Genomic DNA, 22,883 nt, shown 5'->3' with positions numbered 1-22,883 from the left:
GCCCTCCTTACTATGCATATATACAGGACCCATCACAACAGGGCCCTCAACCCGACTCTGAGGCACCAGGCACTACTGTATGAATAAAAGTTAAGAATATGAATAACAAACAATAAAATCAATGGGGACCACATCGTTAAGGTAATTGGGAATTACTGAGCACTCAGTCTGACTGTCTGGCAACCACAAATTTTAAGTTATAATTATAACTTAACTCAATTATAATGTGAACCAAAAATAATCCTTCTGTGCTAAAATTCTTCTACTTTAACTTACCAATAATAGATTTTGATCAATGCAGAAGGCCACAGGAGAAAGGACGCTACAAATGCCAGAATTGGGATAGCCAGAGTGCCTCCTGCTATTACAAACATGTTTAACACATCAAGGTCCATGTTGCTCTTTAAGGCTCTACCTCACCTGCATAAATTAAATAAGAACCAGAAGTTAGCAACAAAATAGTGAATGAAGAAAAGGCTGCAGAGACAAGGAGGAGGCACTAAACATAAAACAGATATTGTAATATACAACAGATATTGGTCAGGTATACAGCAAAGCTGTTTTCCATTTTAAAATCCTTTTATTTCTGTTGGACTCAAATTGACCCTAACAACTGCAATCTAATCTTCTGGGACCAAAAGTTAAAGACAGCTAATCTTCATTTAGTTGGTACAGCACTTTGCAAAACAGATTCTTGCCCCCTCCCCACCATAACACTGTCCCCAATCTGATGGCTGGAGTAAGAAAGGCTTCACTTAGCTCTTATTAAGCATTAATTTAACTCAATTAGCCTTTCCATCCTCCATCCCAAATCTGAGATCCACAGCATACGATATGTGACCTAGAATTCAACCTCATGCGTCCTGGTTCCCAGACTCGTTTCTCTTTAGACAGACAACTGTTAATCGAGGAGGCAGAGCCTCTTAAAGGTCTCAAGGAAATCTGGGAGGAAGACCTGGCATAGTATTATTTTTCTGCAGGCCCTAAGAAGAGCCAAATTGGTCTCTTTGAGAACACCAAATACCAGAGCACCCAAATCCTCATATTACACTGAAAATATATTGCTCCCAAGAGCTCTATTAAAAGGGTCCCTGCCAGAACCTCAGACTGCCCGAAATTCAAGATCAAAGAATTTACATGTTCCGGGATTGCTAATACAGATTGCTTTTCAAACACAATCGTCTCTAACATAATGTGGGATTCCTTTATTTCTATGCTCTCATCACTAAACAGCATGCATGCATTTTATTAAGGATTAATCCCAGTCACACAGACATTCTGGGCATATCCCTTAATTCTTGATGCTGAACATCTGACATACCAGGCATTTCTCAATGCTAGCCTCCTCATAAGAATGAATTACAAATCCAAGCATATTTAAACCCATGGTTCACTAACCACCCATTTCCCTATGCTGAACCTCTCACAAGAGGGTCTATGGATAAACCTATTTCTGTTTGCTCTAGATGAGTTTGATTACTTTTAGGTGTTACAGCAGTTGCTACAGTCGGTATATTACACTGCCAAACAAGAGCCAAAACATTGTACTTATGATCTATTCTGAACTGGAGCGGCAATACTGGGTTGTATTTTATATTACAAACATATTTAAACATATAATGACCAAGATTAGCTAGAGGAAATTGTGTTGAAGAAAATGTTCTGTTTGGGCACAGATACGGAACAGGGACAGTCTAATTTCCAAGGGCATCATCCCAGAAGTGCCCCAGGCACTTTCACTACTTAGGGCCACCCTGTGGATATGTAAAAGGTTGAAGAGAGTATGCAAGGAGCTCTCCTCTCTTTACCCCTGTGCAGGAGAATGGCACACTTCCAGCCTGTATCATCTCCAAACAGTAAGATCTTGGAGCTCTAGTAATTCAGTGGGCTATAACACCTGAAAGTATGAGCCCCTTCCCCCCCCCCTTATGCTACAGTATTAGGAATTATGGGGAAAGGCAGGAAGCACACAATGCACGCTTTCATGGAGTATAGCAACATTTATACTCCATCATTGCTCCTGGAAGCACTTCAGGTACTATGCATTAGCATTTCTGCTTGGGCAATGCACTTTCCCATTTTCCCACCTCATGCACAGTGGCTTACAGCCATTATTGAACCTTTGCTTTACTGTAGACCTCTCAAGAAGCACATTTAACTCTGAGGCTGTCTTTGTGTTAACTTAGACAGTAGGTGGGTGTGCAGCAGTTGGAGAACACTGATTATAATTTCTTGCAAAAAGAGATTAATGTATTGAAAAACACCCCCCACTCTGATTAGAATTTAAACATAAACCATTAGAGTCTTTAAAAGCAGAGCTTACTTTTCAGAGAAACCTCTTCCTTCTGGGCAGAGCTGCCACAAGCTACCGTTACCAATGATGTTCTGAAATAATTATTAAAAAGAAAAAAGGTAATTATATTCCAGTGCTTTTTTCCCTTCGTATTTAGTAGCAGAGAGATGCTGTTCATTTCTGCTATTTAAACCATCAGCAGCACTTCAAAGTACATGGTCATTGCCCCCTGTTCAACCATTCCCATTTATATCATTTCATGTAATAAAATAATATCAGATACTAGCTCCAAGCATGTACAAAGTACAAGTCAACAGCCAGGATAAACACTGCAAAAGAGTGAGAAGATTAAAGGATTCTGAGCTAACATAAAGAATCCACTTAACAGTAGGATATAACTCATCAAACCCAAGCATTAGGAAATTGAACAAGAATAGCTCAGCTGAACTGAAGGAAAAAAGAAAGATGGAAACTTAGGATCACAACTATCGTTGGGAAATTAGTACAATTAAACCACGTTTATTAAAAATCAATCAGGTTCACCCTACTCCTATTTATTTAAAACTCTCTTTCCCCAAAGATTTTAGATCACCCCAAAGCCTTCTGATAAATGGGGCTGTAAAGTATTAGAGAGATGGACATTTCTTTGTACTCCTACAATAATAGATCGAGCTTTCTTGATGAGTTACTCAGCAGTTCTATATAGAGTAGCCTTCAAGTTAGAGAACACACAGAAAGACATTCAATGCACAAACTGCATTTGATTCATGTTGATTGTAGGGCCTGAAAGCCTGGTTAAGAATTGCAGTTATTTGATGCGATTCCCTTTAAGAGGGATGTGCTAGCAGGGGCAGTGAACCAGGAAGTGTATTATTGTTCCTACTGGCTGTTCTGCATTAGAGTTCAACAAGCAAAGCCATGTTTACCAAGCTTCCTGTGTGCAGTCTGTTCCTGGGGTAGCTATGGCAGCTGTTACAATGCATATGATTAAATATTCCCAGTAAGCATTACACTACGCAAGGAAACATATCCCTCCTAAACCAAATGTGTGTGACAAAGCTGAATAGAAATATTGTATGCCTTTCTCTCAAGCTCTAAAACAACACATGCATGTGTACATGCAGCTACAGAATGACGTGCATGTTTTCTCCTTCCATTCCAGATACAACACTGATGTAATTTAAAATTTCAAATCTAAAACAGGGGAAAAAATACAAATGTTTCCATTACTATGGTGTTGGGTTTATTCTTCACTCACTCCCACTAAAGTAACTCAAATGCCTTTATTGGACTTGCCCCCAATTTGTACCACTGTAAATAAGGAGTCGATTTAGGCCTGTGTCCATGTTTAAACAAACAAGGAAAACCCAAAGGGCTAGATTCATAGGTCCAGCCAAGATCCTCTGAGCACAACACCCCAGGTGGAGGTGTGGGGATAAAAGTGGCTGCGGGACATCTTTGCATTTCAGTGTGGATAAAAGTTGATGATTTAAAAAAAGTTAAAATCTGGGGTTTTGGGTTTTTTTTTTTGTTTGTTTTGTTTTTTAAAGAAGCCTATTTAAAAGTTAAATTTGAAATTGACAACTTATGTTAAGGCCTAAACTACTTATAATCTCTAACATTTCAATTAAATATCAAAACTAATATTAAGCAATATGTGATTGTTGCCACCTTTAAAAAGAAAAAAAAAAAAGTAATGCATTTGGAACCAGAGTTTGTTGAAATGCTAAACCAGTTTTTCACAGCAGTAGCCTTTTCTACAGGTATAGAGAGAATATTTTCAGTTTATTCAACTAGTTCAGTCCAAGGACTACTTCATTCAAAAGTTTAAAAACAAAACAAAACACAACCATTGCCAGGAACTGCAAATGCAGAAAAGCTCATTTTCCTCTTTAAGTCTATGAATAAAAACTAAATATCAGAGGATGAGATCTTGAAGGGCATGATGACCAGAAACAATCCGTTCAATTCCTGAACTACAAATAATACTTCCTTTGTTTATAATAAATCAGTTAGTTTTAAATGCAAAATATGTTTTGATAAACTTTTATTTCTGTATCCAGCACATTAAGGTAGCTTTATTTAATTTTAAAAAGTTAAAATGCTGGGTTTTGAGATTTTGAATTTCCATCCAAATACTGCTTGACACAAATCACAAGTAAAAAAATTAATTATCCAGTAAATAAGAAATGCTTCATTCATCATTTTCAAAAATAATTAAAAATATAAGAATTAAGAATCTGAATAAATGTAAGTTAAACTATACAATTGCTTAAATAAATTTGTATAGATATAGTGTATGCTCCTGGTTAGCAAAAAAAAAAAAAAAAATTCCAAATTTAGTGCAAAAGCTATTTTTAGTTGCAAACCAACATATTTTAATCGTTACCAACCAATAAGAATCAAACTTACTTTAAGAAAATAAAAAGTACAAATGCAAAACACAATTTAAATCAATTGTTTTAAAAAAAGGTTTCCTGCTTGCTGATTAAAATCAGTGATTTACATTGCTTTCATTTAAATCAATCCATCCTGTTACATTCCCCAGATTCTGGGACCATCTAGGAGGGTGGTTCTCTCCCCAGACCCAAGGAGCGACGTCAGTAGACAAGAACTGTAAAAGTCCAAAACTCTGGCTCTGCCTTCACCCTGCTTCAACACACCCTGTGTGCTGGATGTGACAAGGAGGGCAGCACAAAGTCATATAAGCAAATCCATATGGAGAAAATTAATTCTACAAATCAATCCCAAACCATAGGTAACAGTGGCACTGATTCAGATTAGCAGCTACTTAAATGTCTTTTACCCTCCAGAAAGTGTCTTGTTTACTATGTGTTTGTTTGTTTTTTAAAGAATGGAATTAAAAAGGCAAAAAAAAAAATCATCTTCTAGCAGGAGCAAACTTGGCTTCCTGCACCACATGCCATGCCAGCAGGGACCAGGAAGTGTGGAAGCAGCAAGCTTGGCCCTTAGGGAAAGGATGCACTTTGTTTTGTTCTTAAACAGCCACCTCAGGTTTTGGTTAGGTTGTGTTTTTTAGCCCACAGAAACACCTAAGCTCTCAACAAAGACAAAATAATATTATAACAACTAAAAAAAGAAGATGTTAATTTAATCAAGCACAGAAACACAACAAGCAGCATTTTGATTCTTTCACAATTAAATTAAAACCAAAACCAAAACCCATGACTTCCACTCATTAACAGCTGCACATCACTGGATCACAATCTGTTATCAAAGGCTAAATTATCCCAAGGAGACCTTTGTAACCAAGTGTTGTTTGCATAGCAACATATGGGAGAAAAACCACCATTCTGGGCTTCTACAGTCCTTGCAAGGTTCTCAAAGCACTTCATAAAACATTAATTAGGCAAGCCTTATAATGCAATACCAATGCTAGGAAGGTAACTCTCACACCCATATGCAGCATGGGAACACAGATGTTTACAATGAGCTAGCAGCTGAGCGGGGACTAGAACCCACAAATGCTGCTGCCCAGATTTGAGCTAACCACTGGACCATACGGCCTCTAAATTTAAAGCATTCTCTTGAAAGAGATCCAAAATAAACCCTGTCACTCCAAATGTCTTACTGCTGCCAGAAACAATAGGTAAGTGAGTGACAGAAATAAAGTAGGTGGTGAAACCAGACTTGAAGCATTCAAGGGCAGTTTCAGATAGTCCCACAGAATTTACCCAATGCCTTCTTCCCTCAAAATAATCTAATGAATAATTATCAAAGCAGGAGGAAGAGCAAGGAAATTTATAACCAAGCATTTGTCAGGTCAAAAATCATTATTCCCCACTTGAACTCAATTAATTGAACAATCCATTCAAATGTAAATTTCAAAAGCAGAACAAATGCCACTTATTGAGACATAAAGTATGGCAGAATAACTGCACTGTCACCCACACTGTTAGCCAACAGACTGACAAGTTAGTCTGAATGAGTTTAAATCTTTGTCTATAGTCTGTCTTGCTCTTTGCTGGCACTTGAATTGATATAAAAGAATTCTTGGGGTATAATTCACGTTTATTTTGGTATTAAAAAGTTAGTCCCACATAGGCTTCAAAAACAGTGCACTGTGTGGCACAATTAATAGGGATGCCATCTCACCAAAACTAAATTCATCTGAATTATGAAATCCAAGTAGGAAGAAAAAAATTCAAATATGAAACAGTAAAGTATCAGAGCATCATACATAGAGCGTTGATTCTTTTCATCATTATCCGCAGTTTTCTGTACACTGTGTCTTGTGGAATGTTACGTAACCTACAAAGCAAACTCCTTCTGATGAAATGGTGTTTAGCATACTGAGGATTATACATGCAACTGGGAGTACTGACATACCAAACAATTTCTGAATTAGGAAGCTACAAATGTAGGTGAGAATTTAGGGTTCAGTTTAGCAAAAGGAAAGGGAAAGAAAAAGTCCATCTTGTATGCTGCGCAAATCTGCTGCGCAAGGTCATGGAGGACTTTCTTCCTGAAGAAATCACATCTATATCTTCATTAAACAGGCCCACTAAACTTATATGTAGCCATTATCAGAAAAGAACTGTGGCTTTAAACATCAACATCATTATGGATATAGTCATTATTCAGCTTAATGTGTCTTGAGTTCAAAGCACTCATTTTTCTGACTTACATGGCAATAGATTTTTAAATTCAATATTGAAAGTTTAAAAAAATCCCGTAAATGCATCTTATTTTTACTTGAAATATTAATAGAGAAAAATAACATAAAATAAATGTAAGATCCCACTGAGGGATTTCTAGCTATGACAAACCACAATAGCAGAGAATGGGTCACCAGAACCCCAACCTGTATTAGCTAATAACACAAGGAAAATTTTTAAAACTTGAACTGTTTCTCTTTGAAACCATCTTCTGCGTAGAATGCCATACATATATTAAGAAATAATTGATGTATCATTGATACTAATATAATTTATGACATTGCTGCAGTTATGACTTTTCACATGTGCTATGTTCTGCAGTCTTTCAGAAGCCATATAGTGAGTGCATAAAATAAATTAAGATCTATTAATATTTGAAATGCGATGGAGTGAACTGCTAGTCCAGGAGTCACTTAAGCTATCCTGCTTAATCCAGTCCTGAGAGGGATGGAATTAGGAAATGCAACTGTTAGATTTTATTGGCAGACTGCTTCAAGACCAATACATAATTTCTTCTGAGTTTCACAGTCTTTATATCTTTGACCTGTTTTTACTTTGTGAAACACAAGAGATACAAACTGGAATCAGGTAATTTGGGAGCAGTGTCTATCCCTGTTTTTTTACTATCAGTTATCAAACCACAGCAACAACTGATTACTGGTACTTGTCAACATCATGGCTAAAACATCATTGAAAAAGCTTAACTGGTACTGTCACTGTGATTCCAACAATAGCAACTGGCTTAAAGACACACTGTGAAAAGTCCTTCTTTCTTCCAAATCCAAAAATAATCTCCATCCCTTATGTATATGCATATACATCAGGATGTATAAACACACATTTTAAGAGGGCTACACAAGGTGCATCATATTCGTATAACTATTTTCCTTTATTTCTATATCTGAAGTTATCACTGCTCATATATCTGAGGATATGAATGTGAAGAGTTGGGGGGAAGAGTTTGTATGCTTTCCCCCAAATAAATCAAAAGAATGGCTCCAGCCTAACCAGATTCTGGATTTCTTTCCTAATGTAGAGACATTGCTCAAACCTGCAATTAGACTATACCATCTGATACACACAGTTTCATTTTGGAAGAAGGCAGGTTCATCAAAATAATAGACTTGGATATTGCTTTGCTTTTCCAGTGTTAAAATGAACAGAGACACGTTTCTGTAGTTATTTGTCTACTTCCAAATAAAAAATAGTGAGAATTTATAACATTTTTTTAAATACCAAAACTGTATAGCTGCTCATGAGGCTCCACTGATGTGTTAAAATATGAAACACATACATACACACAACATACACACGCCCCTTTGATGAAACTGTGCCATTACTTCTAAAAATTAAGCTGCATGTAATAGTTCTGATACAGCACAGTAAGCAATATTAAACTAACAAATCCTTCCTGACATATCTGATTTCTCAGCTGCATCTAGGGTGACCAGATAGCAAGTATGAAATGTTGGGACAAGGGGAAAGGAGAGTACGTTGCCTATATAATACAAAGACCTTAGTATCAGGATGGTCCCAATAATATTGGGACATCCAGTCACCCTAGCTACATCAGAAATTTCCCCTAACCTTTCTCCAATGTGGTGTTGCCCTTCATTAAAGTCTAAGATCATAAAGCAGCAAAATCCCCCACCCCCTAGGTTTAAAAATCACAGATTAGTAACACCTTTTCCTTCTCAAAAAGGAAACATTAAAACATATTACTTTAAATTCTAGCCCAAATTCTGAGATCTCTGAAATAAAAAGTCTGCATTACACTTATCCTACTTTGTTAAGGAGGAAGCTCAGTGTTGTTCCCACTCCTGCTCAGGAGGTCATGTGTAAGTAGTTTGGTTATACTGAGTACATCAACAGACTGCCCTGTATTAAAACAGATTAGGAATTTTCCAGTGAAAACAATACCCCACTTCACTTTTGATTCTTTCAGATAAAAGTGTGTCTTATGTCCTATAGTCTCATGCCATCCCCAAGAGAAATTCCCCTCACTGTGCTCAATGCTCTCTGAAAGAAATATTTTAACATAGTATAAAACTTCTGCAAGCTTAAATATTTTGTGCCTTTAATTGGGATGGCTGGAAGACATTCAAACAAACTTCAACTGTAAACCATTTAACTTAGGAAGCCTAAAGTTTTATGCCAGATTCATATTTGAAGTGGCATAAGGATTTGTGCAAAAATCTTGTTTAAAAAAAAATGAAATGGTGCAATTCTCGAGTCCCATTTTAAAGAATGACCACCAAACTCTTATGCGGCCCATTAGAGAGGCCGGGGCCCTGAAGAATTCACAGGCCGTTTTTATTGCTAGAACCAGAGTTCAGGCAATAAAAGACCTAACACCAGTCTGGCAAGAGCAGTGATGTCCCATTGCAGATGGAAATTCACAGGTAATTTAACGCCAGGTTTGTCTCTCTCATTATTTTGGTAAATTCTCCAGACCCATCATGCTGACTCAGGAAACTGGAGCTAGGGACCATGCTCTAGAGCGGAATCCCTTCTAGGTCTCTCGCTGTCTTGCCCAGGAATAGCGGTTTACGGTGAATCCCAAGGAAGAGCTTTACAAAGCACACGCTGGGCGCTCACACTCACGGCACCGCTGGTAAGGCGGCCGCTTCTGGCTTGGAGCGCGGCCGCTGCGAGGCGAAGCGCCCCGGCTGGGACCTTGCAGAGTAACCGGGCCACGCTGGGGCGGGGGAGTCCGACTGAACGGCGGTGCCCTGCCAGCCAGGGCGCAGGGACGAGGCCGCTCTGCGCACGGGGAGGAGAAGCCAGGTGAATCTGCGCTGTGGCCACAGGCTGCTGCTGCCCAGGCCCGGCTCCCGTCAGGCTTCACACGGGGCCACCCACACGGCGCCTCCCGCCTTGGCCCTCGGGCTGCAGCAGCAGCAGCGCATCTCCCCGGCGCCGCACAGCCCGGGTCGCTGGCACGCCGCGCCTCGAGCCCCGGGAGCGGCACAAGCCGGCCGGCTTCCAGCTGCAGGCGCCTCCCCAGCCGCCGCGGCTGCCCTCAGCTGCTCCTGCCGCCCGCCGCCCTCCTTCTCTGCCGCCGCCCACGGGCCTCTTAGCTCAGCCCGTCCTCACCCGCCCGGGCTCCCCCGCTCCGTCTGCCGCCGCGTCGCTTCACCCCCGGGGCCAGCCCTGCAGCAGCTGCCCAGCGCCCTCCGCTCGCGACACCTCTGCGGCTTCCCCGAGTTGCCTCCTGCCTGCCTGCCGCCCCCCCACCGCGGCGCGGGCTGCTTCTGTCTCTCCCTGCACCTTAAAGGCAGAGAGCGCGGGAGACTTCCCCCCCTCCGACAGAAAATGCGCTGGCTCAGTTGGTCTGAGCCGGAGCCTGTCCTTCCCCCAGCCGCAGGCCCATGGAATGTATCTTTATAACGCTCCATCACTAGCTGCGCCTTACAGTTTCTCCGCCTGAGCCCAGGGCCACACGGCCGGAGCTGGTGCATGGGAAATGAGGCGAGGACGCTGACGACTAGCTCTTGGCAAGCAGCTAAGGGGTCAGTGATTAAGTGTCCATCATGCTTCAGTGGATTTGCATTTGGATTATTTTGTTGCAGAGCTGAACAGACATAATCAGAAGAAGCGGCATGACATCATTCTGGGCACCATCACTCACCGGCTGCTGCTGTAAAGCCGAGGGGAGGCTGTGCCATCCAAAGCTCTTTGCCTAGGGTGCTTCAATCAGCACCCCAGCTGGTCTTGCTCTTCAACCAATAAAACAGCCCTATGTGGCACTGAGTTAAACTATGCTATTGTAATTAAAGGGACAGGGGCAGATTAGCAGCCCTGTATGAAAAAGATTCCTTTTCTGGACTAGTAATACAAGTTAAGAGTTACACAACCCCATAAATAGTAAACATCTAAATTATGTTTTAAAATTTATATTTGGGGAGGGAGGTTGGATTTTTTGTTTTGTTTTATTTTGCTCATGTTGAATAGTGGAAGTAGACTATCCTGTTTACAATCAGATTCACCTTTTTCTAAAAGAAAATGATGCAGTAAACCGTTAAACTTACAAAATATTGAAATATCTCTATTAATATTAGGCTTTGTGAAAATCTAGATACTGCATCTAAACTACTTGAAAATATCCATTAAGAGTCTGTCTGCATTTCCATTAAAGGAAGGTGATCACAAAGGAAAACAAAATGGGCACCTGCCCTTTCCTTTTTTTAGATGTATAAAGAAGGCTTGTGAAGACTGGGTTAACTTTAAAATAACTCTTCTTGGTTTTTAACATTAGAATATCAGGTCCTGTCTAGGCTGGAAAACTCTCTGGTAATTACCACAAAAATCAGGCCCTTGATGTGGATTTACTCACAGGGCATAAAATTCAACATATGCCTAAATCTTTGCAGGTTTGGGGCCCAAGAGAGTGAAAATTGGCTATGGGAGAGGGATTGGCTATTGGAAGGGATTTTAGGCAGACATCTTAAAACTTTTTGGTAAGTGTAATTATTAACTTCCATGACTAATTAACCTTTTGAAGGAAGTTTTTGTTAAAAAGATTCAACTTCTGCACTCCTTCAGCTGCAGGGTGAGTACTCACAATGACATCTCCTAGATCTTCCAGTGGCCCTCCAATAAACCAGAGAAGTCTCAATGTTAAATTCCTAATATTTCTAAAATAAAAGACAGGCAGCAAAAAAGGACAAACCCAAATTTTTAAAAAAATCCTTTGTAAGCCACCTTTCCCTTGATGACTGTTTGAAATATGAAATGTGATTTGTCTTAAAGCTGTTATTTAGAATAGGAAAAATTTCCCTTCCTTATCTTATGTTTGTTGTAAACATCTACCATTCGATCTGTATTTAAAAAAACATTTTTTTTAATTATCATTAAAAAAATTGTTCCCTCTGATGACTTGGAAGAAACCAAATGAATGCTATTCCCAGACTTGCTGTGTCATCAACTGATGTTGCAACCGATAACATTTTACATAAGATGAAATTCATGATGATGTTAAACAGAAACAACCATGTCCATTTCAGATCCATGCAAAACAAAAACAAATCAGCTTGCTACTTGGAGAAGCTCAAATCTAGCAATAGAAAGCGGCGTTTTTAAGCTTTCCAGGATCTTCTATTGCAAAAAGAATTCTCTCTTGGCCTTATTTATTCGTATTGAACACACAAGGCTCATATGGGTGTTTTAGCACATCTCCAGCATTAGGCATTGTGCAGTCACTCAACCTAGCAGAAATGTTGGGAGTCAGAATGCCCTCAAGAGTATCCCAGCCCACACACTGCAGCACCCTCCGGGCAATCAGATAGCTTACTACATAAAGCAAAAGGAAATGTTTACATGCTAATTTACCTGGGTAGTCTTGTGATTCCAGTTCCACTTCACAATCAAATCTTCTTTGCTTCCGGCTTCCTAATTAATTCTGTGTAACCTGCCTTCCCTCCGACAGAGTCTTAAATAATTTCTAGAAGTAAGTTACTTTTAAAACAGGAATTATTCCTTCTGATTGGAAAGTTGCTAATGTGGTACCTATTATTTTTTAAAAAAGCCAATGGAGATCTTGGGAAATGCAGACCAAGGAACCTGACCCCATTCTTTTATGCTTGTTTTGTTATGGTGTTAAGGTTTGTAGAGGCCTTTGAACATGAATGCTGAGTATTAATTTATTAATTAGTACCAGGCAAACTGATGAAGAACTTAATTAAATATAGAATAAAGTAAATACTTGGATAAGTGTGACTTAACTAGGTCAAATGATCATGGCTTCTGTGATGTAAGGGATATTGTGTTCCTCTATCTTGCTGGAACTTTTTGAAAAAGTTAATCAAATAGCATAAGGGATATTTAGGAGTTGTAAATTTACTTGGAGCTTCAAAAATCTTTTGATAAGTTCCCTCATAAAAGAGTTAGTGTAAAGAAGATAAGAGATTATTAAGACATAGTAAGGGTTAAAGTCTCATTGTGGATAAAATCTAGTTAAACTTCAGGGCCTTTCCCACATGAGAAAGTTGTGCTAGTTTAATTTAAACAGGCTTTTTAAAAAAATATATTGATTTAGTTAAACCAGTGCACACTTATTTTCATTTGAGAGGTTCATCTAGGTTTGTCTTAAACAGATTCCTAATCAATGTAAACTACATCAAAATAATCCTCATTTAATATGGAATATCCACCCACGCAGGGGTTTGTACTCGTTTACAATCACATTTTTAGTTAAAGCGGTGCAACTTTCTCATGTAAACAAGACCCAAAGCTTAAATCAGTTATATCAAAATAGGACATGCTTATTCTGAAAAAAAGAGTAACCACACAGAGACTTGCATCAGAATAACTAAAGGTGTGAATTACAACCAATTTATTTATTTTGTTTCCAGTTTCCTTGTAGACATGCCCATTTGAAACAATCTTGTAGCAAGACAATTACTCCTCTGAACAGAAAGAGGTTGAAAATGGAATTATTCAGGGGGCTGTATTGAGACAAAACGTGATAAAAGCAGGGCTAACCTCTAACAATGCAAATCCTAGTTTTCCTTATCTAAATACGGAGTTTGCACTGGTACAGCTACATCTATGGCTGGCCACTGATTGCTGGGCGTGGGGCAAATTCCCAACACAGATAAGGCTGGAGAAGAGTACTTATTGTAGAAAAGCCAGGCCAGAGGAATGAGCTTTGCATTTAGTTCTGAACACTGAAGTCTGGGGTTATTCTTACCTCTTTCAGGATTGAATTCCAAGGTATTGGTTCCACTCCTGTGAAAGTTCTGTCTCCTGCACCCCACACCTGTCCCCTAGTGGTTGACTATTTCATTGGTTCACTAGTAAGTAGCAGTCATGGATAATGATCATGAAAGAAGGGGCAATTTCTGTTTCAGAGAGCTAGGCTCAGCCCCAGCGAGGGCTTTGAATATCAGCACAGGGAGCTTGAACTGGATTCTATATTCAGTGGAGAGCCAGTACAGAGAGTAGAGCACCAGGATGAACTCATCTCGGCAACTTTTGTGCTTAGTAGGTGGGTTGCTGTATTTTGTACTAGTTGCAGCTTTTTAGGGAATGTGCCTTCATTATTAGATAGAACAACCTATATCCTCCACTGTGCTGGGGCTGCTTTGGATCGTGCTGCCAGCACACTGCAGCCCTAAGACATAGGGAGGCCCCTCCTATGTCGTCACCCCCCCCCCCGTGGCTAATGTGGCAGTGTGGTCAAGAAAAATGGGATATGTCCCAAGCTTTCATGTGCCCTAAACATCTCAGTTCCCTAGAATTACAGAACTCTCAGGCTGCTCTGAGAGAACATGACTGGCACAGAGCAGCCCCAGGATGATGGGAGTGCATAGCTGGCTTATTTACTAAAGAGTGGGCATCAGCAAAGGCCTGTCTGAAAGTCAGGCTGAGATGCTGGATTGGATGAAGACAGCAAGTTCATCAATAAAGAGGTAGATTTGTGAGTCATTAGCATAAAGATGGTAGTCAAAACTGTGCTGGCAGAGAAAAGCACCTGGCTATAGGGTATAGCAGGAGAAGAGGAGAGGGCCAAGAATGAAGGTTTGAGGGATATCCACAGACAGGTATCAGAAAGGGGGAGTAGTCAATAGGATGACCCACCAAAAAATCGCTGAAGATGTGGTCATGAATTTGCTGAGCAGCCACTGTCAGCAGAGGACAGCATGATGAACCTGCTCAGGGTGAATCTGCCCTGCTCTTTTCTCCCAGCTCTGGGGGGGTGATAGGTCACAACCAAGAGGGGATGGTGGTTGGGAAAGAGTGGGTCAGTGAAGCAGGGTATCTGGGAACCCTGGGAGGAATGTGGCAGTTAAAGCAGTTGGTAAGGGCTGTTAGGGGCCACTAGGTGCGACAGCTCGTAGGACCCAGTGACTGAAGCATCTACAGTGCTGGCCTGAGCCCTGGTACCTCTGGGGCTATCAGAGACTTTCCAGATAAAAGTTGGTGAAAGCACTCCAGAGGCTCCATGAAGATAATGACTATTCCTCTGGTGGCAATGGGGTAAGCAAGACCCCAATTTGGCTAGCAGAAGTTAGGAGTGAGCAGAGAGCTAATCAGGAATGGAAATGGGTAACCCTGAAAATCCAGATGTTTCCTCAGGTTCAGAAGCAGAAAAGAGACATAGCAGTTTAGGTGAGGTGATGTGGCAACCCATCTTCATGCCTGGAGCATGTACTGAGGATGGCAGAGACTTGGCCAACTTATTCCGTCATTTGCAGTAGGTTGTAAAAATAAGTGGCTGAGATGAGGCCACTGAGTGGGATTGTCTTGGCCTGCTATTCCAAGGCAAAGCCCAGGAGGTGTTTGAATGACTGTCATAGGGACAGCCAATGGAGATACACTTGTATAAAGGAGTACCACAGTCCCAGGACTAATTCATAGACCCTAAGCAGAACTGAGCAACCTTCAACAACTGGAGACAACAACAACAACAAAAAGGGAAATCAGTCAGCAATTTTGGCTATGCTGTCTGACGTCCTACCACTAGGGCATCCCCTGACTCCAAATGTCAAAACCATTTTGCGATTTGCTTATCTGGAAGGGAGATCTGAGCAGCTTTCAGAAAGAACGGAGAAAATTTTAAAGGACTGGAACACTCCATTCAGATTAGCTGGCATCAGCTGTGCAGCAAAGAGAATGCAGAAGAAAGGGGCCCAGCCCCAAGGCATAGATGCATGAGACCAAGTTGGAGATAAACGCCACAAAAGGAAGACATGGGATTCAGAAGTCTGAGATCTGATCAATGACATTAGGGTGAGATAGCACATAAGCAGCTTAAGACAGAGACCCAAGACCCTGAGTCCTGCAACCTGACAAGCAGGACCGCCTCGGGTGGTGGTGCAAAAGGAGCAGTTTGCCCCAGATCCCCCATTTGAGAAGACCCCTAAAGTGAGTGGCATTATGACCTGGCACATGGGGTTGCAGCACCGCTCAGATTTGGCCCTCCCAGCCCTCCATCATGACAGAGGGGCAGCCAACCCGGATTTAAATAAGTGCTCTTGCAACCTGGCATGCAGGGTCACAGTGCCACTCAGGGTGCCTGGGCAAACCCAAGCTGCGTTGCAACCCTGTTCACCAGGTTACAGTGCCCGGAGCGGGGAGGTGGGCCCAGCCCCACAGGACAGGAGATACTGAAGCGCCAGGACCTCAGGAAGGGGGAAGATGTCCAAGCAAGGGATTGCAAAGTGGTAATCATGAGAGTCCAGGATAACTGAACCAGTGGTGTTCCAACTGGGATACTGAAAAAGGGATGGATTCATGAACTTCCATCAGAGGCCAGAGACTAACTACCCTGAGATGCAGCAGTTCACCAGTGTCTGGCCTGATCTACAATTAGAACAAACACTTCTGGTTCACATGCAAAAGAAAAAAAATGAGGATATGGTCTGTCACACTCAGATAGTGTTCCCCAAAGCGGTGGTATCTGAGGTGCTGGAATCACTGTGTAGTACCACAACTAAAAAGCACAGAGAAAAAGGGGAATTCATTCAGGCAGGCTAGAGCTGCTGCTAATGGCCAGCTTGGTGCAAGTTTGTCAAAAACTGGATCAAGTCCAGCTCACCCAGTGACCCTTGTGAAGCAGCTGCACACTTGGAACGAGTGTTTTCCCAAACTAGGCAGGCTGTAATGTACAGACCCATGCTTTGATCTATGCCCTGCTACAATGAGTGTCTGGTGACCTAAATGTGGACGTGAGAATATGCCTTTTCCAGAAGATGTGGCAGTGAGGAATCGGCTGTGGTGAATATGCTGCTGCTTTTTCTCTCCTGCTCTGAAAAGTGAAGGCTCCACAGGAGTTGGAAGGAGAGTTGGGTGGCAGTGGGGCAGGGGCTGGGAGGAGTGTGACATACATCGAAGGCAGCTGGCAGAGTGCTATTTGAAGTGCACTAGGTGTCTCTAGGGCCTCGCAGCTGCAGCATCTGCAGCACTTGCCTGAGTGTGGTGCACCTGACACCACCAAAGAAGGTTTCAGGGCAAAGTGTAGTACCACGGCACTCCAGAGACCACATGCAGAGGCAACCATTACACAAAGAGGAGGGAGGCTGAGAACCAGATGGGATGTTACTAAGGAAACTGAAATTGCGGAGAATGAGGGTGGGAGCTGTGATGCAAGGAAGAGTCAGGAGCTGAAGTCAGAGAGGAATATGAATGGTGAGGGGTGAAGCCAGCCGAGCAACCAATCACAGCACAGCTGGGGGAGGGGAGATGGAGTGTTGTTCAAAGGAAGAGGAAAAGGAGGAAGATCTCTGGGAGAGCCAGGAGGTGGAGAGAGTTGGGGATGAAGAGATTTTTTAGCATTCCCCAGTAAACAGACGGAAGGGAGAAGGTGAGGGTGGGGACAGGTATGAAATTAGAGGAGGAAGGACGAGAGGTACAGGGATGATGGTGGGGAAAGGTGTGGGAGAAAAGGGCGAGGACTAATGCAGGGCCAGGGTTGGGGCAGATGACACCAAAGAGAAAGGAGGAGGAAGCAGAGGTGGGGTTTGGATTTGGGAGAGGGAGAGGAGAGAGGGGAGGGCAACAGGAGAAGAAAGAGTTGGTGGGAGTAGTAAAAAGGAGAAGGGTAGGAGGAAAAAGAAGGTGTTGATGGTGGGAGAAGGAGAAAGAGGAAAAGAAAAGAGATAAGGCAGAGAAGGATAGTGGTGGAAGTCAAGGAGGCGCTATAGAAAAGCTCATTATCTTCCCTTGCAGATCAGCCTAGGGGTGGAGAGGAAGTTAGGTTAACTCCACCCACAGTTCTCCATTCTGGTGGTCTGTCTTTGGAGCCAGCTCTTTGCATCAGAGCAGAGATAGCAAGAAGGTGCACATCTGCTGAGCAGCTACCCGGCAATCTCTGCCTGTGACAAGATAGATATAGCATCTTCACCAGACCTTTAAGTCTGCCATTCTTCCATGATCAGTCTCAATTCATTCTGCTCTTTCCCATCTCCCCCTTCTCCCTTCCCCCAACTTCTTTATAACTCATGACAAGGGCTTCTCATAACAAAGGAATGCTCTCATGTGGATTTTTTCTCCTACCCTCATACCTAGTTTGCTTGTGTTTTGTAGGGTTTAAAGCTTTGGAAGTATCTTGACTGGGTGGCAGTTCCAGGCCATATATCTATCTGAAATAAGGTTATGTTCCCCATTACTGTCGTATCTGAGCATCTCACAATCTTCAATGTATTTCTCCTCACAGCACTCCTGTGAGGTAGGGCTGTGCTATTACCTCCATTGTACAGGTGGGGAACCAAGGCACAGATAAGCTAAGTGACTTGCTCAAGGTCACCCCAGAAGCTATGGCAGAGCAAGAAATTGAACCAGGTCTCCCAAATGCCAGGCTAGCACCCTAACCACTCAACTAGCCTTCTGTAGATAGCGGAGAAGTTTGGGCACTGAGAGTTTTAGTTGTTTCTATGGCCTTTCTGGACATGGTTAACCCATCCATCAGTCTAAAGAAAAGAAGATTCCTCTGTTATGTGAAGATATATTTCTGGAAAATGCAAATTGTCTGTTTGTATCCTAGCAACAATGAATCAGATACAGTCTTGTATTAGCTGTCTCATAGCTTCAGTTAAATTTGTGAATATGCTCAAAGATCAGTTCAGAATATTTCAAGAGAAGAAGGACCTTTTATCACAACCAGCCCAGGAAAGCTTCTTGGTCTGAGAGGAATTTTTACCATATTTGCTAAGGGACTCCAATGATAAGCTGTCCTTATGTCTTAGGAAGATCTAGGAAACCTGTTTATAACAATAAAGTGATGGTTTAGTAAAGTTTATAACAATAAAGTCTACCATATACGGTCCATACAACTTGGCAAACTAAAATTAAAGATCAATCTGCAATAGAGCCATATGCCGGTAATTCTCTTGTAAATAGATGGATAAACAACTCCATTTGCCCCTTCACTGTATATATTGCACCACTGCTCTTTACCATTACTCAGTATATGGAGCATCCACCTCTGTTGCAGATGAAGACTCTGTCATTTTACTCCACCTGAATTAATTTGTTTGCAGACAAACTGCCAGCTAACGGGTCCTTGAGCCACAAGTTCCATACACAGTGCTTTAGTGTCAGAATTTGTGCTGAATGGTAACTGTAACAAATTACCACCGACTCAGTGAACGGGGAAGTCAGTGATTTATTTATGACTAATTAATGTTTTTAATCACAGTAACAATCCAATTTAAGTATACAAAGTAAGAAATAGCTGTCCAATGTTCCCAGGAAACTGAGTCAGTGAGCTCAATTCATATAGACGTCTACTTTCAATATGAAAATGCTTTTGGAATATATTCAGTGCTGAAAGGAAGTGATTCTACCTGCTGAGAGGAGGACAGCTCCGGAAATCCTGTCCCCCTAAACAATCATCCAGTCCTCCACTTTCCCTATGGTTAAGGCTCAGCCCAGTCAAAATCTGGCAGGCATGTGCACTGGGGGCAGACCTAGTCCCCGACTCTACCTCTGTGGTTGTTCATCTCTCCCGGAGACTGGAGAGAGGGAATGACTGTGCTGGAGCCCCCTGGGATTTAACTGAGTCTTTTCACCAAGAAAGACTAACCCCACCAACCACCAGAACAAGCTCCAGCATCAGCTTGTGTTTGTTCCCTGTCCTCCAAGTGGTGGAGTTTAGAGCCCCAGCTAGACAGCCTTAGAGTATGTCTGCACTGTAAAGAAAAACCCATGGCACCAAGTCTCAGAACCTGGGTCAACTGCCTCATGCTCGGGCTACAGGGCCAAAAATAGCAGTGTAGACATTCTTGCTCAGACTGCAGCCTGGGCTCTGAGACCCGCCCCCATTGCCGGGTTTCAGCGCTCAGGCTGCTCCAAGCCCAAATATATTCCAGACCAAGTTCATGAATATATACAAGCTACCTCAAGGTGAGAGGCTTGGGAAAACCAGAAATCCCTAATGAATAAGGCACAACAATGCGGGATTAGTGAGTCCTAAAATCAGATACGTACATCATGTGCGGGATCAACAATATATTTGTACGGTAAACAAAGGGGCCAACAAACCAAAAATAAAATTGATGTGTGTTAAATCTTTGAGTTTTCCCCCTCTGGTAAGATTTATAGTCACCAGTTACACTGCAAGTGGTTGCTAAAGATTATTGTCTACAATATTAATAGAAGTATTACACTTCCAACTTCACCTGGTTCAGAAGGTAACAGAGGAACTGATGAGAAGTTTAAAGAGTTAGAAATGGGTCGTAAAGTGGGGGAAGGTGTGACAAAACTTTCATTTGCCAAAAGGCAGAGGCAATACATGAGGAGGGGTGTCATGTGCTCTCCTTCCCGCCACCATTTCTGCCAGGTTTATATACCCCACCCTGAATCCTACTGCATACCACCAGAACCTTTAAATTGGGGGAAGGGAGGGCCACTATCAACAGTTACGAATCATCTCTGCCAAAAGGATGCGTGAAAAATGCAACCCCAAGAAAAAAACTGATTCTCAAAAAGTGGCAAAAGCAGCCTCTTACAAAAGCAAGAGGAGATATTACAGAGCTCAAGCTTTCTGTTTCTTTAAAAGTCAGCCATTAGAGTTGCTGTTGTTCCTTGTTAGGACTAGTCATGTGTAAAGCCTCTATAAAGGATCCTCAGTAACAACCATTATGTGAAGTTTGGATGGTGGATAATTCTCTCTCATTTATTGTGAACTTTTGCCCAGATTTTTTTTTTTTTAAACAAGGGGCTCTTTATGTTCATTTACTTCTCAGGGCCAGTTCAGCCAAGTGAGGATATGCGCTATCTGAACCTGAGAGAGGTAACTTGGCTTTGATGAATGGTCACGTTTCAGAACATTTCTTAAGAGTCTGTCTCAGGTAGATAGAGAAAAAAAGCAGATATTTTCACTTGTCAGCTGTTCTTGAGGCAGATACAATATTCACCCATCTATCATCTTCTTCTGTTTCACAGCAAAGCTCAGCCAAAGTATTCATATACCTCTAAAAAGTGGGAGCCAAAACACATCCCGCAACAAAAACATGAGGGCAGGGCCCAGAGGGCCTAGGAATGGTACAAGATTCACACTGTGCCATCCTCACTCCCAGAATCTAATCTAGGGGCTGTGGCCAGACTGCCCCTGCTTTCTGGCTATTCCCAGTTTCTTGAATAGCTCCTGTGACCTGTCCGTGCCTAGGGCAGCCACGTGAAAATGCCAAGGTCAGGGCAGGCTGTAAACATAGAGCAGATTCTCCCAGCACTGGTGGGTGGCACTGAAGCCAGACTTCCCAACCAGCTACAAACTGCACTTCTGAATCCCCTCAGAAGCCAGTACACAAATGCACACATCCCTCTTTACTGCATTCCAGTTCTTCTGTCTCCCAGTCAGCCACTAGGTCCGGTAAAGAGACCAGTTGCTTTAACTCTATGCTCTTTACTAAAAAGGTTCTCTCTGACCCCAAGGGGTCAGCCACAGTACCAGTTCAATATAAGTTTGGTTCTTACCTAAAATATCACTCTGCCAGCCAATCCTTTAGTAACTAAAACTAAAGGTTTATTGTAAAAAGAAAGAAAGAAACCATAAGAGAAATGTTAAAGGGTCAAAGCAAATCAGATACATACAAATGATTGAAAGTCCATATACATCAGGTTTCTAGAAGAAATGTGGAGTTGCAAGCTTGTACGGTTCCTCTGGTATACATCCAACACCTGGATGGGCCTTAGTCCTTCGGTTCAGTTAAAAGTGAATTGATCCAGAGGCAGGTATATGTCAGTAACTGGACAGGAACAAAGGCAAAATGGTTTCTCTGGTTTAATCTTATATATCCTCTGTGCATGGCCATGAGGTCTTGTGGAATGTTACAAGAACTAAAATGGAATCCAGAGTCACATGGGCCGATCCTGGTAACTCTTCAGGTATGCCTTTAGTTTCTTCCTGTGCCCTTTGCTTCTGTAAAGGTTTTGATGGGCCAGTAAGCAGGCTATTGTCCTGCCGCCTCTCTGTCTGGGGTGTGTCCCAGCCAGCACAATTTGAAGCACAGATATATCAAATATATTCCTAAACTTCTACTACACACCTAACACATGGATATAAACATCATCATCTTACTTAGCACTTTATAGCCATTCTAACAGTACCTAACATGGCATATCCCACATGGATTATTATGATTTTGACATATTAATGTCAAACAATATAACAAATGCTCTCCCCCACATCTAACCAGCATGGCAGCTCCTAGGGGCCATAGGCATCCAAGTATATATTGAAGCAGCCCTGAGGCTATTCTAAATTACCTCGGGGGTCAAACCATCCCCCAGATGGCCTCTGAATCAACAAGCCACAAAAGTGACTAAAGCCAGCTTTGCCCTTGCCCCTCAGGACTTGTGCTGAATATAGATCAGTTGGAGCAGAATCAGGGTTGCCATTTGTCCAGCTTTTTCCAGGATCACCCCTTTTCAGAGATAGTTGTCCCAGGAAATCTGTAAGGGTGTTCAATACACACTGCCAGCTGTTCAGTTTTGTGGGTTCAGGATCATCTCGAGTATCCTATATTTTTGTACTTCCAATGTGGCACTCTAGGCCATAGGCCCGGGAGTTTTGCCGTCTGTGGTTAGACTGGCTGGTTTTCACTTGTAGGTATGATCACCATTGATCACCAATGATCACCTTTTTTTCAGATCTCTGTTTCAGGGAGGGTATTTCCAGGAATAACACTGGGTGATAGTTATCTGTCCTACTAGTTGGAGGCTAGGCATGTGAATTATTAATGCTGATACTACTTGGAACAACTCTTGGAGATTATCCCTCAACCTGAATGAAAGTTTCAGAGCTGGAACAGATTGTTCAAAATTGTTGTGCAAGAAATGTGGATTGTCTTATATGAACAGACTGGTGCTTTGCTGCTTGGAATATTCTTTCCTCTGTGTTTGTTCTCAAATGACCCTCACGCAGAACCAAGTCTGAGTGAGGCAGTGATCCTAACCCAAGCTTGAGT

At 42.0% G+C, this 22,883-nt stretch overlaps 1 protein-coding gene across 9 annotated transcripts in view; it reads right to left on the bottom strand.

The window, feature by feature from the left end:
- ABHD6 (abhydrolase domain containing 6, acylglycerol lipase) overlaps nt 1–12,515 on the bottom strand; it is a 33,556-nt gene extending 21,041 nt beyond the window's left edge. For 3 of the 9 annotated variants that reach the window (XM_067544247.1, XM_067544237.1, XM_067544245.1), the window contains exons 1-3: nt 10,069–10,741; nt 2,324–2,385; nt 277–420 (exon numbers count right to left, since the gene is read on the bottom strand). In XM_067544247.1, the coding sequence (XP_067400348.1) occupies nt 277–395 (119 nt within the window). In that variant the 5' untranslated portion in view covers nt 396–420; nt 2,324–2,385; nt 10,069–10,741. Of the gene's footprint in view, nt 1–276; nt 421–2,323; nt 3,552–8,757; nt 8,943–10,068; nt 10,742–12,303 lie in introns of those variants that run through there. The other 6 variants (XM_067544243.1, XM_067544238.1, XM_067544242.1 and 3 more) reach the window with 6 other exon arrangements.
- Nucleotides 12,516–22,883: the final 10,368 nt, after the last annotated feature.

The sequence above is a fragment of the Emydura macquarii genome, unplaced genomic scaffold (assembly GCF_026122565.2).
Source record: "Emydura macquarii macquarii isolate MOO-44397 ecotype Brisbane River unplaced genomic scaffold, CSIRO-AGI_Emac_v2 contig_968, whole genome shotgun sequence".
Taxonomy (NCBI): Eukaryota; Metazoa; Chordata; order Testudines; family Chelidae; genus Emydura; species Emydura macquarii.
Note: the sequence above shows the minus strand (reverse complement) of the source record. Positions and strands in the feature narration are given on the sequence as shown.